The following is a 27,970-nucleotide window of genomic DNA, read 5'->3' as shown; positions in this document are numbered from 1 at the left end:
TGAAGGCGGTTCCCGCTAGGAAGTCCAATACGAGATTGACATTCCACAGAGGTACCGGCCACTTTAGTGGTGGGCGAATGTGTTTGATTCCTTTCAGGAAGCGTGACACGTCCGGGTGAGAGGCTATGCTGTCTCTCTCGCTCTTGGAGCCGTAGCATGACAGGGCCGCCACCTGTACCTTGATGGAGTTGAGAGACAGGCCTTTCTGTAGTCCGTTCTGTAAGAATTCCAAGATCACGGGGATAGTGAATGAGCGTGGTTTGATGTTGTGGTCTTCGCACCAGGCTTCAAATACTCTCCAGATCCTTATGTACGTTAGTGATGTGGAGAACTTGCGTGCTCGTAGGAGGGTGTCGATTACCGCCCCTGAGTACCCGTTCTCTCTCAGGCGAGCCCTCTCAATGGCCAGACTGTAAGAGAGAATTGAGCTGGGTCCTCGTGGAGGATCGGACCTTGTTGTAGCAGGTCCATGTGTGGGGGCAGGCGTAGGGGGTTCCCTGCCAGCAGTCTTCTCATGTCTGCGTACCAGGGTCTTCTTGGCCAGTCCGGAGCCACCAGAAGAACTAGTCCCTTGTGTAGGTGTATCGTGGCCCAGTAGGGGCCACGGTGGGAAGGCATACAGTAGGGTCCCCGGGGGCCAGGGCATCGATCCCTTGCGGCTGAAGTATCTGGATACTTGGACGTTGGATCTGTTTGCCAGAAGGTCCATGTCCGGTGTCCCCCACCGATCCACTATTATCTTGAAGGCTGTGGGTGACAGTCTCCATTCTCCTGGGTCTAGACTTTCCCTGCTGAGGAAGTCTGCCGTGATGTTGTCTTTCCCGGCAATGTGGACGGCGGAGATCTCCTGGAGGTTTGCTTCCGCCCACGCCATCAGGGGGATCTATTTCTAGGGACACCTGTTGGCTTCTGGTTCCCCCCTGGCGGTTGATGTAGGCCACTGTCGTGGCGTCAGACATTACTCTGACCGCTTTGATTTGAAGTCTGTGGGCGAGCCGCAAACAGGCTAGTCTGACTGCTCGCGCTTCTAGGCGGTTGATGTTCCATCCCGCCTCTTCTGCGTTCCACTGCCCTTGGGCGGTTAGCTCCTCGCAGGGTGCTCCCCATCCTCGTAGACTGGCATCTGTGGTGAGTAGAGTCCAGGTTGGGGAAGAGAGACTTGATCCCCAGCTCATGTGGCTGGTCTGCAGCCACCACCGTAGCTGGGTCCGAACTCTGCCTGGGAGTGATAGACATACGGTGTAGTTCTGGGACTGTGGGCTCCACCATGATAGGAGTGAGCGCTATAGGGGTCTCATGTGGGCTCGCGCCCATGGCAAAACTTCCAGTGTGGATGCCATCAGCCCGAGGACTTGCAGGTAATCCCATGCTGTGGGACGAGGATCGTCCAGCAAGGTTTATAGCCGGTTCCACAATTTTGATCTCCTTGTGGGGCTCAGGCTGACCTTGTCCTCCTTGGTGTCGAATCGGACTCCTAGGTACTCCAGCGACTGTGAGGGCTGTAGGGAGCTTTTGTTTGTGTTGACTACCCATCCTAGGCTTTCCAGTAGAGTTCTGACTCTGCTGGTTGCTTGGCGGCTTTCCTCCGGTGACTTTGCTCTGATCAGCCAATCATCCAGGTAGGGGTGAACAAGGATTCCTTCCTTCCTCAGTGTTGCCGCCACCACCACTATTACCTTGGTGAACGTCCGGGGTGCTGTGGCTAACTGGTAGTCATGGTTCAGGACTTTGACGGTTCAGGACTTTAACAGCCGTCCTACCTTAAACAGCCGTCCACTCCCCCCCTACCCTTTTCACCTCCAACTGTCTCTGCCTGAATGTACCTAATTATACCTAGTTTGTATATTATTATTATTATTTATTGTTATTTGAACCTAATGCACCTTATCATATATAGTTTGTAATTATACATAGTTTCTCCCAGGAGATTAGACGGGATTCAATTGTACTATATGTGGACTTATTGCCTTGTTCGCTGACCTTATTGATATATGCTTGTTCTTTCTGAATTGATTGTAAAGCCTGTTGCTAAATTATTGTTCATTGTAAACCGAGGTGATGTTTTCAAACGTGCCGCGGTATATAAAAAACCTTTAAATAAATAAATAAATAAAATAAATAAGGTAGCGCTGATGTTCCTGATGAATTGGGATGTGCAGATAGGCCTCAAAGATCCAGGGATGTGAGAAACTCTCCTGGTAGTATCGCCCTTATAACGGATTGTAGGGTTTCCATGCGGAAGTGAGGGATCCTGAGGTGGCAGTTGACCGACTTGAGATCCAGGATGGGCCTGAATATTCCCTCTTTCTTGGGAATGATAAAATAAATGGAATAATGGCCAGTATTTATTTCCTGTGGAGGTACTGGGGTTATGGCCTCAAGTGCCAGTAGTCTGGACAGTGTAGCTTCCACCGCCGCCCTCTTGGGGGGGGTCGTGGCAGGGGGACTCCACGTACTTGTCCGGAGGGGTTCGTAGGAAATCCAGGTAGTATCCCTCCCGAATGATGGCTAGGACCCACTTGTCAGAGGTTCTCTCGACCCATCTGTGGTGGAATAGGGCTAATCTGCCCCCTATGGCTTCTTCCCTTGGATGGGTCGGCTGAATCTCATTGTGGAGTGTGACTGGGGCCTGTACCCGAGCTGGCTCCCCTTTTGTTGTGCTTGGTCCGAAAAGACTGGTTCCTGCCCGTAGGGCGGGGCGCTTGATAGTTATTCCTGTAAGGATTGAAGCGCTGCGAACTTTTGCCCCTGGAGGACCTGGGGAAGGAACGCTGCTTTCTCTTTGTCTTATCTTCCGGTAGTCACGGCAATGGGGACTCGCCCCATTTGTCGGCCAGTTTCTCTAGTTCGTTGCCGAACAGGAGGGATCCTTTGAAGGGCATCCTTGTGAGGCGCGTTTTGGAAGATGCGTCGGCCGACCAGCTTCGAAGCCAGAGTTGTCTCCTGGCAGCCACCGCAGAGGACACTCCTCTGGCCGCTGTGCGCACTAGGTCGGATGCAGCGTCCACTAGGAATGATATCGCTGGTTCCATGTCTTCTCCCGGGGTGTTGTTCCTGGTTTGTGATAGGCAGGCACGTGTCACCACAGTACAGCAGGCCGCAATTTGTAGAGATATAGCGGCGACGTCAAATGATTGAGGATGGACTCCAGACGTCGGTCATGTGCATCCTTGAGCACTGCTCCTCCCTCCACTGGGATAGTGGTGCGCCTAGAGACCACGAAGACCATAGCATCCACTTTTGGGCATGCAAGAAGGTCTTTGGTTGCTGGGTCCAGGGGGAACAGGGCCGCCAAGGCTCATCCCCCTTTGAATGCGGATTCTGGAGCGTTCCATTCCAGGTCAATCAGCTGCTGCACTTCTTGTAACAGAGGGAAATGGTGAGAAGTCTATCGAAGACCCTCCAGCAGGGGGTTCGGTTTCGGTTCCCCCGAAGTACCTGGGCCCGGGATAGCGAGCTCCGTCAGACATTGATTGACCAGGTCCAGGAACTCGTCCTTTGTGAAGAAGCGTCTCATGGTTTGGTGCGGCTCTGTCCCCGGGGGGAGCTCCCCTTCTTCTAGGGGTTCGGCTTCTTCCTCAGAGGTGTCCGAGTCTCCGTAGGCGGGGCTTCTGGGTAATGGGAGCCTGTGCCTAGGTCTTCCGGTGGAGCATGTGGTTGGCCAGCCAGAGGTTCAGTTTGCATTTGAACAAAGGCGTGAATCCCCTTGAAAAACTCCACCCATGATATGGACGCCGGGTCAAAGCTGAGAGGCGTTGGTTCCTTGAGGGTCCCTGTCTGTGGAGGGGTCCCCCTGGCTAGGTCCGGGGTGCCCCCTGAGAAGCTGGAACTTGGCCCTGGGTGGGACTGGCCCCGAGCTGGATCTCCCAGGGCCTCCTCGCACTGCGTGCACAGGGCATCGGCCTCCTCACTTTGTGCGGCTCTGATGTGGCATGCCGGGCAGAGGCCTTGCGATTTAATTTCTGTTCCTGGGAGTGCCATGGCTGTCGGCGCGTAAATCTTATGCTCTCCGGTGTGCTTAGGTTGAGCGTGTAAGTTGTGCGCGTGGCTGTGCCGTAGATATGCACTCGGCTATGTGCGCGCAAGTTATGCGCGCGTAAGTCTATGCGCACAAGTGCTTTGTGCACCTGGCTCAGGGATGTGCACTCAGAGGCGAATGGCGCAGCGAGTAGGCCAAGATGGCGACGGCAAGCACACGGCCAATATGGCGACCCCCCTTAGAGAGTCTTGGCAGACTCTTGGAATAGCCGGGGCCTGGCCCTGCTAGGGCGGATCAACCCGGTGGCACTGGTCCCGGTGACCTGTGCTCGTCCTCGACCCTGGGAGACCGGATTAGAGTAGAAGATTTCTACCTTACCTTGTCTTCGGCGCTTCCCGGTTTCATCCCGGGCGGTGTCCGGCTACAGGGGAAGAGGGCAAATACCTTCACCACCGCGCTCGAGAGTGCACCCACTGCCTCTCAGCCGCACCCGAAGGATCGGGGGCTAGGTCCTCGCCGCGATTCGGCCGCCGGACCGAGGCTCACCTCCGAGGGACCACGGAAATCACCTCGGGAATCTCAACTGGGGGAGGGACCCGAGGGTATCACCGCAGGAGAGCGGGGCTTGTCTTCAGGTAGGTTTTCTTCTTTCAATTTTGGGTTTTCTTCTTTAAATTTGATCTAACGCTTGAGAGCGTGCAGATAGTCCCTAACTGCTATGGAGACGGAAAATACTGAAGAGCTGCACTTCCTGCAGAGGTATATGTACTAGGGGCTGACGTCAAATTGAAATCTGATCCGTCTCCAACTGCTAACAGGAGTACACTATACCCATTGGTCCTGAGTCCATCTGCTACATGCTAGGAAAATATCTTTTATGCATATTCACTGGGTGTATCATGAAAACAGGCATTTTTCTATTCTAATCAATGATGCAAAAGGCTTTGTAAACCTGTCCCATACTATACAAAAGCAATTAATAAAACAGGTTTTTTTTTCCAAAGGAAACTTTTACTAACACTAACCGTGCAGTTCTTTGTAGCCGGGTGACATAGTTTGCTATCAGTGCATGTTCGTCAGTTAATCGACTAACACTGTCCAGATTGTAATGCAACCTAATAACAATGAAGGTAAAGAAACAAAAATGTAAAACACAAAGCAAATTAAAGAAAATTATATTTAAATAAAAAATGCTAATGATTCAAATAGATACAAATTAAATAGACAAACTGTAATATAATTATTTAAATATCATTAAAATGACTTATAAATAAAGATGGGGAGACCATGTACATTACTTCCTATAAGAATCCTTAATCAACAACTGTTCTAATAGAAAACTGAACATTAGTACAAGATACCACTAAACATGCATCTATGACTGCAAAATTTCAGCAAAAAGTATTTACATTGCAGCACTGATCTTTAGTTGGGAGACTGAGAAAGGGAGTTCTCAGACAGTGGGAACTATGAGTCTGGAAGTGATTAGAGAAACAGAAACTACTGGAATTATTAGTAAAGAAAAAAAAGTGTGTTCTGATTGGAGGTGAAATATTTAAGAAAAAAGATGTGAGATACTCAAATAGCGATAAAGTACAGAGAATGATTAAAGTGTGAGGAAAGGGTTATGAGAAGAAATATTCAATTGATTTTCATATTTTTTATACCTCTAACAGAAAATGTAGTTTATATTGTTTGAAACCAAGATTTGTTTATTAAAAAAAAAAGAAGTTTAAAATTCATCAGGAGTTTAAAGTGTTGTGAGCAATACTGCACGGTTGTCCCTTGCAAACTGTCTTTTTTATCCACTGAGGCTATAAAACTGATACAAACACATACTGCTTAAAAGTTAAGGAAAGAGGTTGATTATGTGCTATCCTTTATCTAATGGCATTTAAAACATAAACCTGGAGACAATTTCCAGCATAAACTGATTCTGATTGTAGAAGGATTTACATTATTAATGTTTTTTCTAATTTATATCCTGCCTTTTTGAAAAAAAAGTCACCCAAGCTGTGCAACAATTCAGACATATCAGCATCACTGTATATCAAATATCATCGAATATAAAAGTTCACACAAACACAAACCTTAGTATTAATCTCAAAATAAAAACATTCCAAATAAGAGCTATATACAGTTGTGCTCACAAGTTTACAAACCCGGCAGAATTTGTAAGATGTGTAGCATTTTAAGAAAAGAGTGATCAGACAAAACATGTCTTATTTTTAATGTTTCAAATTAAACTATTTTATGCATTACAGAATAACAAAATCATTAAACAAACCTTAGCAATAAAGGAAATAATAAAATAATCCTGTTCAAAAGTTTACACACCATTGAATGTTTGGGCTGATAATATACACTGACGTTAACACACAGGTTGAGATTGCAGTGAAGGGTAGGTATTCACACCCATGCCTTGTTGATTGTAATTAGTTCCCTTGTATAAATAGTCAATTAGTTTCTTAGCTCTTGAGAAAACCTTGTACATTTCATCAATGGCTGCTTTGACTTTGGTGATTACTGAAGCATTGGGAAAGCAAAAGAACTGTCAAAAGATATGTGAGCAAAAGTAGTTGAACTTTATAAATCAGGAAAAAGATATAAAAAGATATCCAAAGATTTGAAAATGCCAATCAGTACTGTTCAAACTCTGACCAAGAAGTGAAAAATTATGGGTTTGGTTAATACCAAGCCAGACCAAGAAAGATTTCAGACAACTGCCAGAAAAATTTTTTGGGATATAAAAAAAAAACAAACCAAAAAAAAACAACTTTCTGAAATACAGGCTTCTTTGAAACAAATTGTTGTGGGTGTTTCAGCATGCACAATAAGGAGATACTTGAACAAAAATAGGCTGCATGATAGAGTTGCCAGAAAAAAAGCCATTGCTACAACACCACCACAAAACAGCCCTCTTACAATGCCAAACAGCACCTATAGAAACCTCAAAACTTCTGGAACAAAATAATTTGGAGCCATGAGACCAAAATTGAACTTTATGGACACATCCATAAACACTATATTTGGAGAGAAGTCAGAGGTGGATCTCTGCTGTTTTTAGAGGGGGTGGGGGGGTGAGCTACAGCAGCACATGGAATTTAGTCAAAATTGATGGCAGGATGAATGCAGCATCTTATCGAAAATATTGGAGGAGAATTTACATTCATCAGCCAGGAAGCTGCGCATGGGGCACACTTGGACTTTCCAACATGACAATGATTTGAAACATAAGGCCAAGTCGACCCTTCAGGTGCTGCAGCAGAAGAAAGTGAAGGTTCTGGAGAGGCTATCACAGTCTCCTGACCTCAACATCATTGAGTCACTCTGGAGAGAACACGACATGCAGTTATTTCATGCTGGCAACCAAAGAATTTACAGCACCTGGAGGTTTTTTGCCAAGAGGAATGGGCAGCTTTACCACATTTGATTTTTATCCAGACTCTAATACCCAGGCTTTGTATTGACTATAAATGTTTTATACATTTTTTTTGTTTTATTATAATTGTACTATTTGTAACCCACCCCAAACTTTGGAGGGCATGGCAGTAAGTCCTTTTAAATAAAAAAAATAAATAAAAATGAGAAAATAAAGGGCTTAATTCACAACTATCACAAAAGACTGCAAGTCATCATTGATGCAAAAATTGGCAATAAACGATATTAAGACCTAAGGCTATGTAAACTTTTGAACAGGACCTTTTTATTATTTCTTTTATTGCTATGGTTTGTTTAATAATTGTGCTATTCTGTGATGCATACAATTGTTATTTTTAATGTGTTTCAAATTAATCTGTTGTGTTTTGTCTGATCACTCATGTTTTCTTAAAATGCTACACATCTTACAAATTCTGCCAGGGGTAACAAAATAAGAATTAGGACCATCAGATACCGATAACCTCAAGTAGCAATGAACAAGTAGCAGTGAACTATAATAAATACAGAAAAATAACTCAGTGTAATGACCAAAGGTCCAGAGTCAGTTTTCCATCAAACAAAGTAATCATTGAAAGCTTGAAGGAAAAGCCAGAACTTCACCTGTCATCTAAGACAGAGGTAACCCTGAATCTGATACAACTCTACAGGACGTGAATTCCACAGTTCAGGGAAAGTTCCTGAAAAAACTAGGGGTACTTTCTGATGATGTGGACTGTAATAATTGTGAAGCTGTGTTTTTGATAAAGGGACTATGTAGTATGTATTGCGAGGAGATGTATATTGGCCACATGGGTGATTGGGGAAACTCCCACATTAGATTTCTGGGACTCTGAGATAAGTTTTATTGATGTATTTTAAATCTTGGTGTCAGAGCCAGAGGAAAGGAAAGTAAACTATTCCCTAGAATCTGGGGTGCGTTCATACATCACTTGCCTCCCTCAGGTTTTCTTTGTCGAGGGGGGCTACACCCACTAATACCACCTCTGAAACTGTTGGTAAGGATATTGCTACAGAGTGATTATATATTTACTATATATTTGAGGGGGTTTTTTCTGATACTTCCCATAAGGATATGTTGGCTCTTAGTTTAGGGGGGGGGGTTGTTAATCCCTTTGCTTCTCTAATGCCAGTTTCATACTTCTTTGCTTTGTCTGGGTTATTAGCATACTACATAACCATTGGATTTTATGTTATTGCTATTTTATTGGTGACTCGTATGTTAATTTTTGCTGTTTATCAGTATCTTCTGTAAACTGAATAAAGATATATAAAAAAAAAAAAAACCTCGGCTACTGTGTCCCTTTCAATCCGATTTTCTTCATAGAAGGAGTATCTAACAGTGAAAATTGAGAGGACCACAAGTCCCTCCCAGTAGTACAGAAACATGATCTAAGATTCTCAGTACCATTTTTATCCAGAGCCTTGAAAAACAATACTAGGATTTTAAATTTAGCTCTAAAATAAACTAGCAATGAATGGAGTTTCTTCAAAATGGGATTAATATGGTTTTCCATCTACAGACCTCTAATAATCACATTGCAATACCTTATATTCTGGCACCTGCATTTCAGGGGAGGCTATTAATATATAAAATATTTCAGTACTCAGTTGTAGAGGTTATCAAAAAATGTAGTATTTTTGGCATAGTTAAGTAATTTACATAGGCAACACAACTGACAAAAGCAACTTTTTGAAATTGCAGTAATTTGCAGTTCCATGAATCGAGAAGAATCCAATATGACACCAAGGCTTATAGCTTAAATTTTATGCAGAAGCTCATAGTTCCCAAAAGGGACTCTAAAGTTAGGAACCTCACTGCTGTACGTCTGGATCCATAAAATATCTGTCTTATTTGAATTTAGCAAAGTTGCTTACCTATAACATGTGCTCTGTGTAGGCAGCAGGACAAATCAGCCAAACAAGTGAGTGATGTCATCAGATGGCACCGATACAGACATACAAATTCTTTCTGAGCCTACATGAGAGTTCCTGTGCAGCTGCTTAGCACAAATCTCCTCAGCTTTTTCCCAAGCAAAGCTTCAACTCTACAGAGAGGAGGATGGCATTGTGTGATTCTGGCCTGTTGTCTACAGAGAACACATGCTACAGATGACACACTTTGCTTTCTCTGTGGACAAGCAAAAACAAATTCACCTACACAAGTGGGATTTCCAGGCTGAAAGTTGCATAAAAATATTTTTATTGTATTTAGCATGTTTGAGAAGTATATGCAACCCAGTCAACTAGAGGATGAAAAGTAGAAGCAATTAATCAAATAGGATCTTCAGTACTTCTTGACCAAAGTTACTTTCTCTGTAGAAGATCTCCTCTAAACAATCTTTAATGAATGTGTGAACCAGATAGCCACTTTATAGATTTCCTGAACAGAGATAAAACAAAGATGTGCTACAGAAGTTGCTCTTGCTCTTAGTAAACTTTAATTTTATTTGAGTGGTTGATACCGGCAGCACTGTACACTATGAAGTCAAATCCAAGCCAAGAGGGTTTGGGTTTCTTTAAATTGGTAGTCCTTGTTTTTTGGATCATATGAAATGACGACTTGAGATTTCCTGTAGGGTTTGGATCTCTTCTACAGTCCAAAGTATGAAGGGATTGTTCTGCTTTGTTAGAATGACGTCTTGGAAAAAACAGGTAGGCAATATAGGTGGATTTAAAGAGAACTGATAAACTATTTCAAGAATAAACTTAGGATGAGTGCTCAAAACAATTTTGTTCTTAAATATCTGTATATATATAGCACATTTATCACTAAAGTCTGGAGTTCACTTACCCTTCATGCTGAAGGTACTGCTATTAATAATAATACCTTTTAAGTAAAAAATTTCATGTCAGCTGTTACCATAGGCTCAAAAGGTGAAATCATAAGTCTTGAGTGTACTAGATGAAGATCCAATTGTATGAGTGCAATTTTTATTGCAGGATGAAGACTAAGTAGGCCTATCATGAATTTAGCTACTAGAGGGAGGCAAGATAATGGAAGGCCTTCTGTTAAATGGTGGTATGCTGCAAAAGAACTCAAATATGCTATTACAGAATTAGACTTTAAACCTGATTTTTTGAAAGGCTGAGTAAATACTGAAGGATAGATGAACTTGAAAATTCAAAGGGGTCCTGATTTCGAGATGCGCACCAGAGAAGGTTTTCCATTTAAAGTTGAAGGAATGTCTTGCAAATGGTCTTCACATCCAAGGGTAATTGCATGATTTTGTACTAACTTGGCACTCAATATCCATGCTAAGAGCATGTTAGGGCTGACACTATTTGATCTGTAGCCCTGAGTGCTGCAGGCTGGGAAGCTGCAGCAGAGCTAGAGAGGCTGCTGGCTCTCCAGGGAGTCTCAGAATATTTAATCTGTAGACCTAAAAGAGATAGACATGCCTCTGTAGGTTCCTTAGACCAGCACCGAGGTGTGCCCTAATTGTGACCCACTATAATGAACTCCCAAAAGTCACACAGGTACTAGTCCAACAAACCTCTCAGCATCCACTTGATGGAAGATCTGTTCATCTGGTCTCTGATTCAAGATCTCTTTCCAGTGTTCCTACCCTGCAATCCAATTCCTGCTCTATATCTCTCTCCCTAGCTCCTGTCCAGCCCTGGGCTCTACCATCATGCCTTGAGCCTAACCTCTCCAAGTATGCACCTCTTGTCTTGAGTAGCCCTTGACAGCAGAACCTTAATAGGCTTGACTACTTGGACCAGTCCAAGCCTGAGGCTAGGACTAAGGGGAGCCCAGCGTCAGAGTTTCTGACAGCATTAACAACTTTATCAAAGCACATCAAGGATTACAGGCCTAGCACTGTATCTTTTCACAAAAGATGGTCTTACCCAGCCAACCATTCCTAGAATTGCATAGGATATCTTACAAAAAGATGGACAGTTCAAGGAAAGAATAATGTGGGTTCTTTTTTGAAGTTGTGAGAAGAAGTGAGAACAAAGTTTGTGTGGAATGGAGCAATTAAGTAAGTGCCCACTTTGACTTCCAAGTCATGACAGGCCCCAATGAAATGCAGAACTATGGTCATGCACAACTTTATGCTTGCAGTCAGCTTTACAGAATGGGCTCTCGATCCACAGCAGCAAGCAACAGAGTCTGTGCCAGGCTGCACCGGTAAATCCAGAGGCTCCAACTCCAGGCTGTGACAGCATATCCAAAGATTATTACAGGCTGCTCAGCTTCTCCAGTGACTTCTACGCCCTCTAGCGAGTTTATTCTGAATGACTCCAGCTTTTCAAAAGACTCTTGCACCAGGCTCTGGGGACCCATTCAGAAATTTCCAAGACCACTTTAACAGTACCTCAAAGGGGGTTCCTTAAGTTCATGAAGCAATACTGTTTCTAGTTCCAGAAATGTCCTCATGACTACCCCAAATAAGGCTAAGGTGGCTCTGCTAATTTCCTTGAAATATGGAAAGGCTTTAAGCTGAGCTTGCCCCTTGCTAGAGAGTAACAGCCCCCTTCTTGAAGGCTACTCAAGGTTTGTGGGGGCCTTGGCTCAAGCGTTTGGCAATTCTGATATGGGGAAATTTCCACCCACGCAACCAGCCTTTGATTTTGCTTCACTTGTATCAGTGTCCAGAGGATGCACTGGTCCATCTGTGTCTCCAGTCCCAGAATCAGACTCGGTGTTTGCCTCATATGAACTTGCACTTAAAGGAGGCATTCATTTGTATCTAGCCCCCCAACAGCACCAGCTCCTGTTGTCCTTTCGCAAGATACCATATCTGAACCTAGTCCCCTAAAATCCTCAGAATTGGTGTTCAGGAGGAGCACACTTCAGTTCCCCCCCATCCCCACCTCCAGGGAAGAACCAGGTCCTCGACTCCAAGACCTGCATCAGTTGTCAAAAAGGATACAGACTCCTGTTTCTATGCCTTCTAAGGTAATAGAGGAGCTTGCATCCATCTCTTTATTACCACTCCTGCTCCCAGGTGAGAAGCCACCTGGGATTCCTATAATCCATGAATCTTTATTAGTATATGAATCTCTTGAAGAGAACATTATTGTGACTTCAGCTCCTACAACCTCAGATATCGCACTAGTGGATGTAGTGCCAGCTGTTTGTACAGCTTCAGCTCCAGTTTCTATGTCCAAGAAGCTAGCACTGGCTGTCGTCTCTATGGCTTCAGTTTCTGCATCAAAGAATCCAACTCCATCTGTCTACGCAGCTCCAGCTCATTTAACGTCAACTGTCTTTGCAACTCAGGTCTGCTCCCATATGGATGAATCCAGCTCCGGCTGTCTCTACAGCTCCAGTTCTCATACCAGGGAGTCCAGCTCAGGTTGATTCTAGTGACTCCAGTTTATCTATTTATTTAAAAAGCTTGTTTACCACATTCTACTAAAAAAGTGCCCAAGGTGGTTTGCATAATAAAAACATACATAATTAAGATTCCAGTATACATGATATAAGACTAGAACAAACAGAACAGATTAAATAAAATAAATAAATAAATACTGGAGTGATAAAGTGTATGGCAGGGAGGTTAAAAAAAGCCCATTAAGTGACAAATTTTTATTCTCTAAGTATTCTATATTATTTTGATGTTGGTTGGAAACACAAAGGGCATATTCAGTTTTAGTAGTCCATTTGAATACCTGTTTAATTAAAATAGGCTTCTTAAGTCTGATAAGAGACTGTGGAACAGCATTATTGGCCATTTGCCCACTAAATAGGTCCTACTTGATACTAAAGAAAGGATGACACATGCACACTTTGTCTCTTTGCAGATGCTTCTCCCTCCTGAACCCATCCATTGCCTGTCCCGCCATCCACCTTCCCTCATTCTCTTCTCTATATGTGAGTAGCTTCCTGAACTGGTGCATCATGCTCCCTTCTCTTGTCATGTTTAAATCCCATTAAAGACTGACCTTTTTGAAACCGCTTTGAAATCTTATGCATGATTGCTTTTAGTATGCACTAACCTTTTCTTTTAACCAAGTCTCATGTCCTGTATGTTTATCTTATTAGATTGTAAGCACTATTAAGCAGGGGCTGTCTTTTTGTATGTTTGCATAGCGCTGTGTATGTTGTGTAACATTATAGAAATGTTAAGTAGTAGTAGTTGAATTCACAATTTTATGTGGTGCCATCCTTTCTGTATCTCCAGGGTTTGCAGAAATGTGTCAAGGTTGCAGTGCTAATATATTTAATTTTATTTTCTTTTTTCAGGGGGATGCCAATATCTTCACTCATCACTGCTATATATGGAGATGGCGATTGCACTTCAGCACTTCCTTCCAGCACAGATGCATCTCACGCCTGCACGACTCATCTCTTTACAGATGCCTCTCCCCCTCCTCAACTGTTGGCACATTTCTTTAAGGTGAAATACACTACATGAACTGATAATACATGTCTGGAGTTTATTTTTTTTAACAGTCTATTCTTCATTTTCAAGTTATTTCATTCTCATTATGTACTCCTTCTACCAACCTCACTTCCCCACTCCCCTTCCTCCTCTCAAACCCCTTCCCACCAATCCACCCCCTTCCTCCTCTCACTAGGTACTCAAACACAAACACATGATTGTCAGCAAAATCTTTGGTTAAACATTTGAACAGTATGTACATGTACAAAAAGTAAATAATAAAGGAACAGGAGAGGGTACATCTAGGGACTAAAGATTTTACAAAAATTTAAAACAAAAGAAATCCCAGGGAGTTAGGGAGAGAGGTAGTAGGGTGCACAGGATGGTGGCATCCTGCTGCCCAGAATCTTTACAGCTACTCTATGGAGTTGTAAGGTCCATACGTGGGCATCCAGGGTCCTGTGCACCCTTCCTTTGGTAGGCAAGCAAAGCTTTCTGCTCTGCCACCATCCCCCTCAGAAAAGCCTGAAACTCACGCCTGGTGGCTGCTGAGCTGGAGGGGTAGCAGACGAAGCAGAGGGCCATACATACCTACCTTAGCCAGCAAAGGCTGGCCAATCTGGGTCTCCGCATCTCCAACTCTCTGGGCAAAAGGGGGAGGAGGTCCTACGAGAATGGGAAAGGGGTCAGGAACTGCTGTAGGTCCAGAGAGTGCCACTTCTGGGAAATGGCACTCCATCACCACCGCTAGTGGGAATATCCTTGTGGAGTACCAAGAACCCTGCAACTGGCTCTAATCTATGCCTTCTAAATGGTTTGCAAAAAGTCAGTGCTTCTCAAGCAAGTCATTTGGGCATACCAAAGCAGGCAGGTAGGTTTTCAGGATATCCTCTAGGAACATGCATGATATAAATTTGCAGCGAATGGCAGCAGTGCATGTCAGACTCTCTCATGCATGCATATTCATTGTGGGTATCATGAAAAACTAACTGGCTAGGTGTTCCCTGAGACTTGGCTTGAGAAGTATAGCTATAGATATCTTCAGCATGAAAACATTTTCTTATCCCTGAGAAAGTAAGTAGCATCTCTTCCTTACTGCTTTATTATACTTGTGCCTAATAAAGATTCAGTCGTTCCATGTAAATCTGGCCTACTATGTCTGTTACCTAGTATGATATTGTCAACAAATGAACATCAATGCTAGTAATGTCATGTTAAACAATTACAGCCTCCAATCATACCTATTTTAAGTATCACACTATATGTTGGCCAGTTGGTCCCCACTCCATGCATAACCATACCTAGCCACCACCCCCAGTGCCCCCCTTATACAATAGCTTACCTAATCACATTACCCACATTCTACTTATCCATGTCAGTAGGATGCCTGCTGATTGAAGTCCTGGTGCAGGTCCCTCCAGTCTCTATGCATGAGTAGCAGGTTCCTCCTCTGCCCAGACACTGGGAAGAACTCATCCTCCTTTGGCACCACCAGGGACGCCAGATGGGCGACGTCCCTGGCAGTGAAATTTGATTGCGGGGCTTGTGCTGGCATGTTCACGCTCCACACTCATGAACAGGAACTCCCACCTCAGGTTTGCGTGCACAGATCTTCGCATATCTATGTTGTACGTGCGTGGATCTGCAGGTCTATATGCACTTACACTGGGACAAACACGAATTTCCCATAATGCACGCATACTTACACGCAAGATACAAAATACTTTTGGTTTGTCGCGCATGCCCACTTACACATGTTCAATGTTGCATGCACGCACCTTTTAAAGTTAACCTTTCAAGTCTTTGCCATGAGTTAGAATCATGATTTAGGTCACAATCCAATGAGAACAACAATAAGTAATGGTCAGACCATATGACCTCAAGTGTTCTAGGGGTTAAGCACAGAATGAGATCTAATATGTGCCCATCCCTAAGGGTAGGTCTAGTTACCAGCTGTTTGCTTTGAATAATATCCATCACATTAAAAAAATCCGATGTGCACTTTCCTGAAATCTACTACTACCATGAGCTTTTCAAACCAGAACTGCACATCGGTTAAAAACTTAAAAATTTCTAAAAATCAGTCTTTAGCCCAGGAGTACAATAGATCAAACAAAAAGTTCACTTGTACATGGTAGCTAGTATAATCTCGCAAGATGGAACATCAAGAACGTCTGTTTAAGTGGAAGTGTTAATCTATAAATTATTAAAACACGCTTATTCAAAACAGAACAGTTCAATACAGCCAAAACAGACAGGGCAAAGCTGATTCAACAATAATGTGTCAAACTTGTAATGCTATCACTGCACAATAAATAAAATTTCCAACACATCTTAGCTAATCAAGTTTGTGATTCAACTTTCCTTCCCTCTGTGCAAGCAGGATGGTGTTGACCAACCTAAGTTTCCAAAGCCATTTTGTCTTAGGTTATATGTTTAGATGCCTCAATTAGAGACAGAATACTCTAGCCCAGTGTCTCCCAACCTTTTCAAGCCCCAGGCACATCTACATTTACAAAATTGTTGTTTGGCACATCAACCTGCATGGAGTAGGCTGTGATTACATGGAGAGGATTTATATTGCCAAAAGATGACCTAGGGAAGCACTGAAAGCCCCACCAGTCTCTCTTCCAAATTTTATAACAAAGGAAGTGAAGAAGTAAAAATGCATATGGACTCATCACAATGGACCAGATCTCTCTATATACAAGTGCAGGATAGGGCAAAAATAGTGTGGTGCAGGCAGCTGCCAACCAGCTAACAGGCCGATACAGTAAGGACACGGTAGAAAAGGTGCGGCAGTGCTTGGCGCCCGCTCGTTTGCCGCGCGCACAGTTCGGATCACATACCACTCGATACAGTATTTAAATGGCATGCAAATGCAAGCTGCGTCCAAAGCGCGTCCAAGAAGCGTCCATGAAGTGCAATCCATTTTACTGTATAGAGCGCTACACAGCGCCTATACAGTATCCTGGGTGTGCTGGTACCTGTCATTTCAAATGTCATTTGAATGTCAGGTACCAGGAAGTTGATCCCAACTTAAAGCAAAAGAAAAGGTTCAGAGAAGTATCAGCCGGCCTAAACTCTTGCCTGCCCAACCTAAAATCTAACGCACCGGGAAAGCCATGCTTCAGGATCGGGCAAACTTTCCCCCAGCCCCCGCTCACCTGCCCTGGCCGCGTCCATGGGTGCCGGTCTCCGGAGCAGCCCCAGTCCTCTCTCCCCTCCTCCTGGGGGCAGCCGGCGGCGAGAGCAGCTTCAGCAGCCCGGGGCGGATCGGGCGCTCCCCATGCGAGGTGCGGCTTCCAGCAGCCCTCGCCGGCGATGGTGAATGAGCGCATGAGTCCACGCTGTGACCTCTGACATCCAGCCGGGCGCTCAGGTCATGGCGTGCGTTCATGCACCTTCGCTGCCATGAGCGCACGCTGTGACCTCGGACGTCCAGCCAGGCGCTCAGGTCACGGCGTGCGCTCATTCACCATCGCCTGCTGGAAGCCACGCCTCGCATCGGGAGCGCCCGATCTGCCCCGGGCTGCTGAAGCCGCTCTCGCCGCCGGCTGCCCCCAGGAGGAGGGGAGAAAAGACTGGGGCTGCTCCGGAGACCGGCACCCATGGACGCGGCCAGGGCAGGTGAGCGGGGGCTGGGGGAAAGTTTGCCCGATCCTGAAGCATGGCTTTCCCGGTGCGTTGGATTTTAGGTTGGGCAGGCAAGAGTTTAGTTATGGAGGTTTAGAGGTTATGCTTGGAAACAACAGGTCCTTCCTTCCTGCTCCGGAGCTGTCAGCGCGCCCCCCATGGACGTGACCAGGGCAGGTGAGCGGGGGCTGGGGGAAAGTTTGCCCGATCCTGGCTCCTCTAAAGGTCTTGTCCCGGGGGGTGAGGGGGTCGTTTGCCCGTGAAATTTCGTCTCTCTGACCTGACACTCCACACTAACGCAGGGGTGAGGGTAGGTGGTAAATTAGGTTAAACATGCGGCAAAAATGCAGGTTAAAAAGGCGACAATCAGGGCGCACGTTACAATATGGGAGGGAATAGCTAATCCGATCGTTTACATATCATATACATGCCGCGGGTGGAAAGGGTTACCCGTTGATTTAAAGAAGCGGTAAGGATGGGTTAAAAGGGATAGTGAATCGCGGGTTGGACTAACGTGGCCAAATTGTGAGTAGAAAGCGGGTTAGAAGCAGGGTAACCGCGGCCGCGCTTTACTGTATAGGCCTGCTTGTTAGTTATCTTGGCTGCCCCATGTGGCTGCTAGAGCTCCCTCACTGTTGCTACTTCCAACACGCAGGATAAGTTACAACCAATGCTCAATGATTGCTTTCCCTATCTCACTCAGCCTTGGGATTGGACAGAAGGTGGAAGGACTCAAAGGAGGCAGTTCAGGATGGGAAAGAGAAGGCAGAGGGTAAAGATGTGCCCATTTGACTGCACACTGGCTGCCCCAGCTTCTCAGCCTAGACTGCAAAGATGGCACCTTAAAAATTGACCAAGCACATCTCACTGCAGCACCTCAGCCAGCCAGAGAACAGTTAACCAGAGTCCTGACTGCAAGTCTCCACAACTTCAGGGACAAGCAGATCATCCTGCTTTCAGGTAGGGAAGCGGGCTCACTCTCCCATGCGGGTGCCAAAATCATGATCTTTGCCAATTTCTTCTCTGAGTTACAAAAGCAGAGGCAGTTGTTCCAGGTCACTAAGCAGGAGTCATCTGGGTTTCTCATACACCCTTTTGTATCCCGCCAAGCTCATAGCAAAGTGGTAATCTGTTCTACTCCTTCAGCGGCGGAGACGCTCATGAAAGATTAAAAACCGTGCTAATTCTTCGGATGTGCCCTGAACCTCTGTCCTAGATTGGTTTTTGTTCTTTGTACAGGCCTATTAAGAGTATCTAAATACTTTGTGGGGTTTTTTCTTTCCTTGGCTCAGTTCCTGTGGATGGCTCACGGGTCAGTACTTTTTGTGTTTCTTGGAAGCTCTACTTAGAAACATAGAAATGACAGCAGAAGACGACCAAACGGTCCATCCAGTCTGCCCAGCAAGTTTCACACTTTTTTTTCTCTCATACTTATCTGTTACTCTTGGCTCTTAGTAACCTTTCTCCGTTCTCCTCAGTCACACATGCATTGCCTTTGTATTATTTTTCGAGTGCCCTATTTTTGGTTGGTGACTGACTGTTGAATGCAGCTGTCCCAGTGGAGTTCGGCCTGACATTTTTAATTTTTTTTTTTCTGTCGTCGCACCAGCTTATGAGCTGCATGTATGCTACATTGGAGACTTTTGGTGGATTATTTTCATCTGGTGGACTCAACAATTCCAGCTTGCTATGGTCCTTCTTTGGTGTCCTGGGAGTCCTATATTTCTTACTACTGCCTTTTCTTGGGCATCATCCAGTTGAACATTATTTTATTTTATTGGACTTTTTATTATATTTGAAGCTCTTACTGTTTTTCTTTTATTGGGTGGCTCCTTATTTTTCTTTTCTGAGGTGGTTTGGGGTGTTATGGCGAGTTTTTTGGGTTTTTTTGGGGGGTGTGTGATTGTTGTTGCATGAGTCGGGTCCCCGCTCCCGATTAGTATCCCACCAGGATGGGTTCCAGCCTAGGAACTGTTGAGTGTTTGGGTTTACCTGGGCAACTAGGTTGGGGGGAGGGGATCTTTCTTCTGTTGTGTTTTAGGGAAGCCTGGATAGCTCTTCTAGCCACTCATTGGGTTGGTCCCCTTTGGGTATTTGCAGCTTGGGGGATCTTTTTGAGAGTCTTGGGTGGTTCTCATGTTTTGAGTGTTTCTTGGTTTTTCTTTAGGGTTTTGGGTAATGATGGCATATGGATCCAACTACCTGGTAGCTTTTTGTTGTTGGGACTCACTCAGGGGATTTGGTCTCTTCTCTGGCTTTTGCCTCATAGCTTATCAATCTGGTGGATTCTTATGATTTGAGATGGGGGGTTTTTTTGGTCTCCCTTGGTATTGACTTCTATTTTCATATAATATACGTATCTTCATGATGTTTGAGATTAAGTGCCTCTCTCTCAATGTTCAGGGTATCTCCTCACCTGTTAAACAGAAATGGATACTACAATGGGCTAAAAGTAATAAAGCACAGATCTTGCTTCTGCAAGAAACTCAACTCACCAATGCTGAGCATGAGAAGTTAAAAACAAACAAACAGGTGGGTTGGCAAAATCTATTATTCCTCCTATAACTCTAAAAGTTGGGGTGTCTGCATTTTAGTTAACAAGGCATTACCCTCTTGGGGTTCACAGGAGTATCCGGGACCCTGAGGGGCGCTATGTCATTCTGGATTGCTCTCTTTATAATAAGTTTACCTTAGTAAACATTTACGGTCTAATCAAGATCAAGAGGTGTTTTACAAGAAGCTATTGGACATTATCTCCTTGGATTGGGGGAAAATTTGCATGGGTGGGGGCTGGAATATTTGTATGGACCCCTCCTTAGATGGATCACACGACTCATCTCGTTTAGCTAAGCCCAGGTTTGTACATGGGGACTTGGTTACTTCTCTTCGACTCCTTCATATCTGGAGTACTTATGGGGATGAGCGAAATTACATCTATTATTCTCCCAGACACAAGTCATATAGCCGAATCGATTACTTTCTTTGTTCCCCTAACTTTCTTGCTAATACATCGGAGTGCACCATCCTCCCTTGTACTATTTCTGACCACAATGCTGTTCAGATGGTTCTTAACCCAGTGGATACTCGCCAGAATACACCTGGGTGGTGTTTCAACACTTACCTTCTTGGGAACTTAGACTTTTTAAAACTATTAACTGTGGTCCAAGATTTCAATAAGCATAGCTCAGAAACTGACTCTACCCCGATTCTTCATTGGGAGATTCTTAAGGCTTGTCTGCAAGGGCACACTATTAGCTAGGCAAGCTATATTCAGAAGGAGTACCAGGGTAAAGTTGTCAAGTTGCTGTTGAGGATTGGGCAGCTGGAGGCTCATCATAAACGGGACTGTCTGGCTATAAAACATAAAAAGCTTGAGGAGACCAGGCGTGAACTTTGCTCTTTGGAAACCAGCAAGATTCAAAGGGCCCTTAAGTATACGAGACTACATTATTATGAGCATGGGGATAGGGCAGATGTCTTGTTGGCTAGGGCTGTGAAGAATAAGAGAGGTGCTTCCCATCTCTCTCAGTTGCGAGATTCGCAAGGCTCACTTATAGTCGACCTGAGTGATATTGAATAGTTAATGGTGCAGTATTTCTTCTACTTTGTACTCTGCACCTACTCCTTGCGATGGGTTGAATTTATAAGGGTTCCTTAATGGTATAGACTTTCCAATGCTTGGTGAGGCACAGCAGGAAATGGTGGTAGTGCCTATCACTCTATTAGAAATACAGGTGGCTATCCAGGCATTTCCCAGGGGGGGGGGGGGGGGGAATGTCCAGGTCCTGATGGATATCCCATAGACTTCTTCAAGAAGTGTTTCAATGATTTGGCCCCCTTTTTACTGTCCTTATATAATAGTGCAGGGTTGACTGCCTCCTCTCTGGGAACTCTGGGAGATGCCAATATCTCCCTCACTTATAAGGCCGGAAAGAAAGCAGTGGATTGTGGGTCTTACTGCCCCATTTCGCTGTTGAACTCTGACAAACATTTTAGCCAAAATTTTATAGCTCCACTTAGAAACTGTTCTTTCCTTTATGGTCCATCCAGATCAATCTGGTTTCGTTAAGGGCCGTGTCTCAACAGCTAATACACGGCATCTGTTCAATATTAAAATTTGTCTACAAAGCTGGGAAAAACGGGGCTCATCTCTCTATATGCAGAGAAAGCATTTGACCTTATCTCATGACCTCTCACTGCCTGGTCCATTTTTTACCTCTGTATAATCATCTATACTGATTGCTCGGACACACTGACTTTCTTCATTAGCAACTCCTTGAAGTCCCCATCCCTTCTGGATGCGGCCACCAGCTCGCTAATATGTAGGGCGCCAAAGAAGGCCAATGTGAACACAGCTCTAAACAACTTGACTTTGAGGTCAGTGTGGCACACGGCTGGCAATCCTAGCCACAGCCGCACGAGCCGATCGTGTGTGATTGGTTGTCTTGGATCCAGTGCCAGCCCCGTCTTCCTAGCCCACCCCATGAGCATCTTTTTAATTAAGAAGCTCCTTGTCGTGTCACCCAACCTTGTAATTTCGCGAAGGTGGTGAATCCTGCCAGCTATTTAGTTACCGCGCCCCTAGATTTACCATTCTCTTTCAAAAATTCAGACATGTTCTCATAGGCCCTATGGTAAGCGTTCCACATCGCTGGGGCTATAAATCACTGCAGGAGGTCTCTCCTGGTGTCGTCCCAATGCTCCACAAGCAATCCGGCACTGGTATGCCTTCCTTGTCCGCTCCGGGTACCTGTTTTCGAAACAAATCCCATTTAGCTCTTGATAATGAATCAGCAATACCGTTATGCACCACTGGGACATGAAGCGCCCATATTACCATGTTCAAATGCAAGCTAATTAGCACTGCCTCCCTTAATAGTTCGGCAACTCTATGGCATTTGTCTGTTTAGGACTTGGACACTGACATGTTATCGCACCAGAATATTATGTGCTTGTTTTTCAACTGCTCATCCCATATGACCAAGGCAACTAGAATGGGAAACAGTTCGAAGAATGTAACATTTCAGGTGAGACCTGTCTGCACACAAGCCACCAGCCATTGCCCAGCCGCCCAAGATCCTTGCCAGTACACTCTGAAACACCATCCTCCTGAAGCATCTGAGTATATTCCTAGGTCTCGATTGGAAACAGGGGGGGTCTTGCCATACAGATATGCCATTATATTTACTCAGGAAGGTCAGCCACAATGCCAGGTTGTCTTATATGGACTGAGTCATTCTAATGCGGTGATTCAGACGATCTACTCCTTTGGTGCTCGCTGTTAACCTCCTCAGAAAGGTTCTCCCCATGGCTATCACCCTGCATGCGAAGTTGAGGGTACCAATGAGGGATTGGACTTTTGCTAATGTCACATCTGGATGGAAATGATCTTGATGCGTCGTTGGTCCTTCTGTTTTTTCTTGCGTTAATCGGAACTCTCAGTTGAGATGTGACACTATGAAAAGCAAGTAGCAGACGAGAGCACGCCTGTGATCAGCTTGGTCCAATGGAGAGAAAATAGTCTAAATAGTGGATTTTGCTAGACAACGCAGCCTGTTGGGCTGTGACCCAATGTAGGAAGGAACTGAACATTTCAAAATATGGGCAGGACACAGAACACCCCATGGGCATACACTTATCAAAATAATAATCACCTCTGAAGCAGAATCCCAACAATGGGAAGCTGGAGGGATGCAGTAGTAGAAGGCGGAAGGTGGCTTCAATGTTTGTTTTAGACATGAGTGCCCCTTTACCGCACTTGCGCAGTATATCAATCGCAGTATCAAAGGATGCATATTGCACTGAGAATTCGTCTTGTGGTATGCGATCATTCACCGATGCTGCGTATGGGTAAGATAAGTTTTGAATCAGTCAATATCTTCCAGGTTTCTTCTTGAGGATCACAGCCAACGGTGACAGCATCATCCTCTTAAATGGAGGTGACATGAATAGACCGGCAATTCTGCCCATTAACGATTCGGCTTCCAGTTTCTGCTGTACGAGGTTCTCGTGCTTGGCCGCCATGGGGTTGTTCTCTGCACGCATTCCCTAAATGTCTCCTTGGAAAGGTATTATAAATCCATGACGAAAACCCTGGAACAACTTCTTGGCTTGCTTCTTCTTTGGGTATCGGTCAAGCCATTCTCCCATCGCTTCAAGAATTATTGGGGATGGGGCCTTTTCAAATTTGTTATTGTTATTTAGATTTGGGCTTACTCCATGTATTCGTCTTCATGCACTTCGTAGCTGGGTGGGGTGCCATGCATATCAAACAGAGATGCCTGAATTTACAATCTTGAAATGCTCAAGAAGCTTTTTTTTATCTCTCTAGCATGTTCCTGTGCCATGCCCAGTCTACCCCGCTTGTGCGATTTGCTGTCCTTGTCGTGCTGCTGTGTGAGCACTACTGCCCGTGTCAGGGGCTTCATTCTAGTCATTTATTTTATTTATTTAAAAGGTTTTGTATACCGTCATTCGAGAATACACCACAACAGTTTACAGAAAAAAAACATGAAACAAATAACAAAACAGTATATAAAACTACATTATTCGTCTAAAAGACCGGATACAATCATTTAAAATAGAAAACACAGGTAAACAAGACAATAATTCGAGACAACGTTAATGACCCTTTTTTTGATCTTCCAGGTAGGCTCGCTCGAAGAGCCAGGTTTTTAGGTCTTTTCTAAATTTCCTTAAGTCAGTTTCCAACCTTAACTCTGCTGGCATAGTATTCCAAATCCTAGGCCCTGAAATGGAGATGACTCTCTCATGTACCAAGATCAAGTGAGACATATCGACTGAGGGGATGTCGAGTGAACCTTTATTTGCTGACCTCAATGATCTATGCGGGGTGTGTAGTCGAATAGAGAAATTTAATCAGTCTGTTTTTTTGACCATATATTGCCTTATGAAGAATGCAGCAAGTTTTGTACCATATTCTTTGTATCGGAAGCCAGTGTAATTGTATCAAATTTGGTGTGATATGATCTCGTTTTTTACAATTTGTTAGAACTCTAGCTGCAGAGTTCTGCAAAACCTGCAAAGGACGTAAAGTAGTTTGTGGAAGACCTAATAGTAGTGAGTTACAGTAGGTCCAGTGATGAAAATATGAGAGCTTGTAACACTGATCGAAAATCGCTAGGTTCTAATAGGGGTTTTAGCAGTCTTAGCATTAACAATTTGTAATAGCCTTCTCTTAATTTTGTCGAAATATGCTTTTTAAAGTTTAGTCCACAGTCAATAGTTATATCTAAATCTCTTACTGGTTCTGCAAGAGTTAGTTTAATATTATTTGGCATATTTATTGTATTGATTGGGGTATCTTTCGGTTTTCTGTCCAATAGAATGATCTCAGTTTTTTCCATGTTTAGGACAAGTTTCATATGGCTCAGAAGTTGTTTGATTGCAGTCAAATACATAGAAATTAATTTAAAAGACTGTTCTAAGGAGTTGGAGACAGGGACGAGTATCTGGATGTCGTCGGCATAGATGTAAAAGTTAAGGCTGAGGCCAGCCAACAAGTGGCAAATGGGAAGTAAATGTTGAATAAGGTTGCCTTGAGGTACAATGTCCTGAGTGCTCCAAGACATGAAGCGATTCTCTTCCATCTTGTCCCTGAAACAGTCATAATTAAGCCATGCCCATCCATCATATTCTCTATACACTTCGAGAATGGTATCTGCATAGCTAAGCATAGGGCCGTATTGTGATGGATCATCATGTCAGATACCGCTCGTCATCCTCAGGAATGCTCTCATCCAATTTGTTATATTTCTCACTATTGGCTTATCAGCACCTGGCGCATGATCTCATTTTTTTGTCTCCCTTCTTTTCATTGGCCCTGTGCTGGTCTTCCAGGATTCTGAAGATGTATATGTATGTCCTTTTCTTGATTTGCTTCCTTAGCTCCTTTGGAACACTCTCCCATAGATGGGACAAGGTGTTCAATGCTGGGCGTCCCCTGTCTTCCCTAGCTCCTGCTACGTCGGCCTTGTCTTGACTATCTTCTGATGACGAGCCTGCACTGGATGACTCGGAGAAGTTGTTTGAACTGGAATCTGTTTTGGTTCTGAATTTTTTCTTCCTCTTGACTGACCCTCATGGTTTTTTGACCCTTTTCTAAACCGTGGCTATCCCCTGAAGGCCCAGCAGATTCACCCTTGTTGGCTTCGCTGGCACTGTTGTCCAGGATGGGTCACTGGTGTCTCGGCTGGTTATTCGCCCTGTCTCCTTTTCTGAGATGGCATCTCAGTTTCCTTCACTCAGCGGTGTTGAAGACAATGTATCCCTGGGGTTATTAACTTGCATCTCTGGAACAGTCCCTGGTCTCGTGGCTGGTTCTGGTCGGTTGTCTAGCACCGCAACAGAGGGATTCAGTGCATGCTGGAGCTAGCATGTGCCAGCCTCCTCATGGCTGTGCCATAGTGGGATAACATGGGATGCCCGCCTGATTCAGGTATACATCAGGGCACCATGGTGGTTGTACCATATTGGCACGTGCTCGGTGATAGCTGCCTGGCATGGCTGTCCATGGGTTACAAATGAGCCAATTCAGCATGTTGGGGAAAAAGGGCGACTTGTCCCCATACCCAGCCATGTCGGACCTCAGGCCGGGTACATATTGTGTGGCATGACTGCAGGACCAAGTCCTGCCCCCCTCATCCCAGAGCTGCCGGAGGAGAGCAGTCTCCTGATAGGTGCCAGCTGTCGACCCTGCGGTACTATGCGTCTGTAGCTTCTGGCACGGGTTAGGCTGCTGTATACGTGTTTTGATTGGTCATGGTGTCTCAGCGCGCCTAGTTGTGCCCGGCGCTACGGCCTCCACCGCGCAGCTTAATTCCCACGGTCTTTGATCATCTTCCTGGCTCTGAGGCATAGGGTCTCCCCTTTGCTTCCACTGCTGCTTGACTGTTCCCGCATTGCCTGATGCTACTTGTGCCCCGGAACGGGCCCTCATTTATTGCATGGTAGGACCAGTCTTGGCCATTTTTGGTTTAGCTGTCCCAAGACTGTCCGGTTATTGTTTGTTAAATTGCCTTAATGGCGACTTCTTTCGGTTCTCCTAATCGCCCCCCCCCCCCCCCCCCCCCCCCTTTTTTTTTTTTATATGAGCCAGTTTTCTAAATCTCAGCTCCTTCTCACTGCCTAGGCTACCGCTACTGGCCGCTACTGCCCCAAAAAAGAAAAAAACAAAAACAAAGAAAGAAAGAAACAAGGAAAGGAAAAATTAAATCTTACCAGTTCACGCTGCAGCAGGCAGCGTTTTGTCTGCTCCCCAGTGTCAGCTTTTCCCCCTGTCGCCGCTTTTTCCACCTCCCAGGAAAAAACCCTCCTTTTTTTGGCTTGTGCCTCTATAGCCCTGAGCAACGTGTGTGCTCCAGGGCCCTCGTTTTTGTTTTTTTAAATTGCAGGCAGCCTGCGTGTACTTGCAGGTCCGGGTTTGCAGTGGGAAGGCCAGCGAGTTCGCTGCGATGCCGGGTGAAAAGGGGGAGAGAGGGGCCAGCCTTGGCCTTTTGTAGTGGCAGTGACATCATTGGGCCGCAACTGTGCGTGCGTTGTGGCCAGATGACGCTGCCGCCAGCACTCGCATGGTCCGATGATCTGTCGGGGGGGGGGGGGGGGGGGGGGGGGGGAAAGGGGAAAGCGCGCCTCCCTGGACTCGCCGTCATGTGCAGGCCTCCGTGCATTGGTAGCTCGAGCCCGGTATGTTTGCTAAAATACTCTATTTCCAGCTGAAAGACCATAATTTTCTTTAATAACCTAGTCATTAATACTACAAATAGTTTAAATCTATCCTTCCAGATATTGTGCAGAAGATTTGGTTCCCAAAATCTTAACAGAGAGGGCAATCTAACTTCAGAAGTAATAAAGGACTAATTTAATAGACATCCAAACCCCTTGCAAAGCTGTTGTTCTCAGGGGGCCCTGGGATGCTCTATTGTGCCTATAATTCCTGAGTGCAAGCCATTGTTCCTGACTATTCCAGCTAACACATCAGGAGCCCCATACTCATTTCCACAGTCAGGGGAATACTGAACTTACATACCAAGGTCTGGACTCTTCCAAATCACATGTTTGTCAGAAAAGACCACCATTGCTCCTGGCTCTGCACTAAAGGGCCTGAACTTGAATCTCCCGTTATAAAAAAAATGTCATCGGTACAGTCTCTAAATCTGCAGAAGTGAAGAGACTTGTTTTATCTTTTCATGTGGCCTTCCATGAAGGATTCACACAAGGTTTAAAACATCATTTACAGAGAAATAACTGCACAACTGTCCATCATCTTGGTCCACACATTGTAACAGCATCAGAAAGATGGAGTCTTCAACCATGTGATGGCTTCTACAGTTTAACTTAAGACTGTATGAATCACACAGCAAGAAGAAACTAATTGATCTATCAGATGTCAGTCTACACCTCATAATTTACTAGTATACCCCCAGACAATCCAACTGCTAAGGCATGTCCTTGGTGGAAACTTTGTATCTAGCCATGAAACCAGCTAAGAAACTAGTATTGTTCAGCAAACAGTGAGAATATTCACATACATCTGGACTCAGATGACATCCAACATTGGCAC

At 44.8% G+C, this 27,970-nt stretch overlaps 1 protein-coding gene across 1 annotated transcript in view; it reads right to left on the bottom strand.

Moving 5' to 3' along the window:
• DTNB (dystrobrevin beta) overlaps nt 1–27,970 on the bottom strand; it is a 760,848-nt gene that overhangs the window by 360,616 nt on the left and 372,262 nt on the right. Inside the window, 1 exon segment of the mRNA XM_029596279.1 lies at nt 5,005–5,094. Coding sequence (XP_029452139.1) covers nt 5,005–5,094 — 90 coding nt within the window.

This window comes from Rhinatrema bivittatum, chromosome 3, assembly GCF_901001135.1.
Source record: "Rhinatrema bivittatum chromosome 3, aRhiBiv1.1, whole genome shotgun sequence".
Lineage (NCBI taxonomy): Eukaryota > Metazoa > Chordata > Amphibia > Gymnophiona > Rhinatrematidae > Rhinatrema > Rhinatrema bivittatum.
The sequence above is the reverse complement of the archived record's forward strand: the minus strand, read 5'-3'. Positions and strand labels throughout refer to the sequence as shown.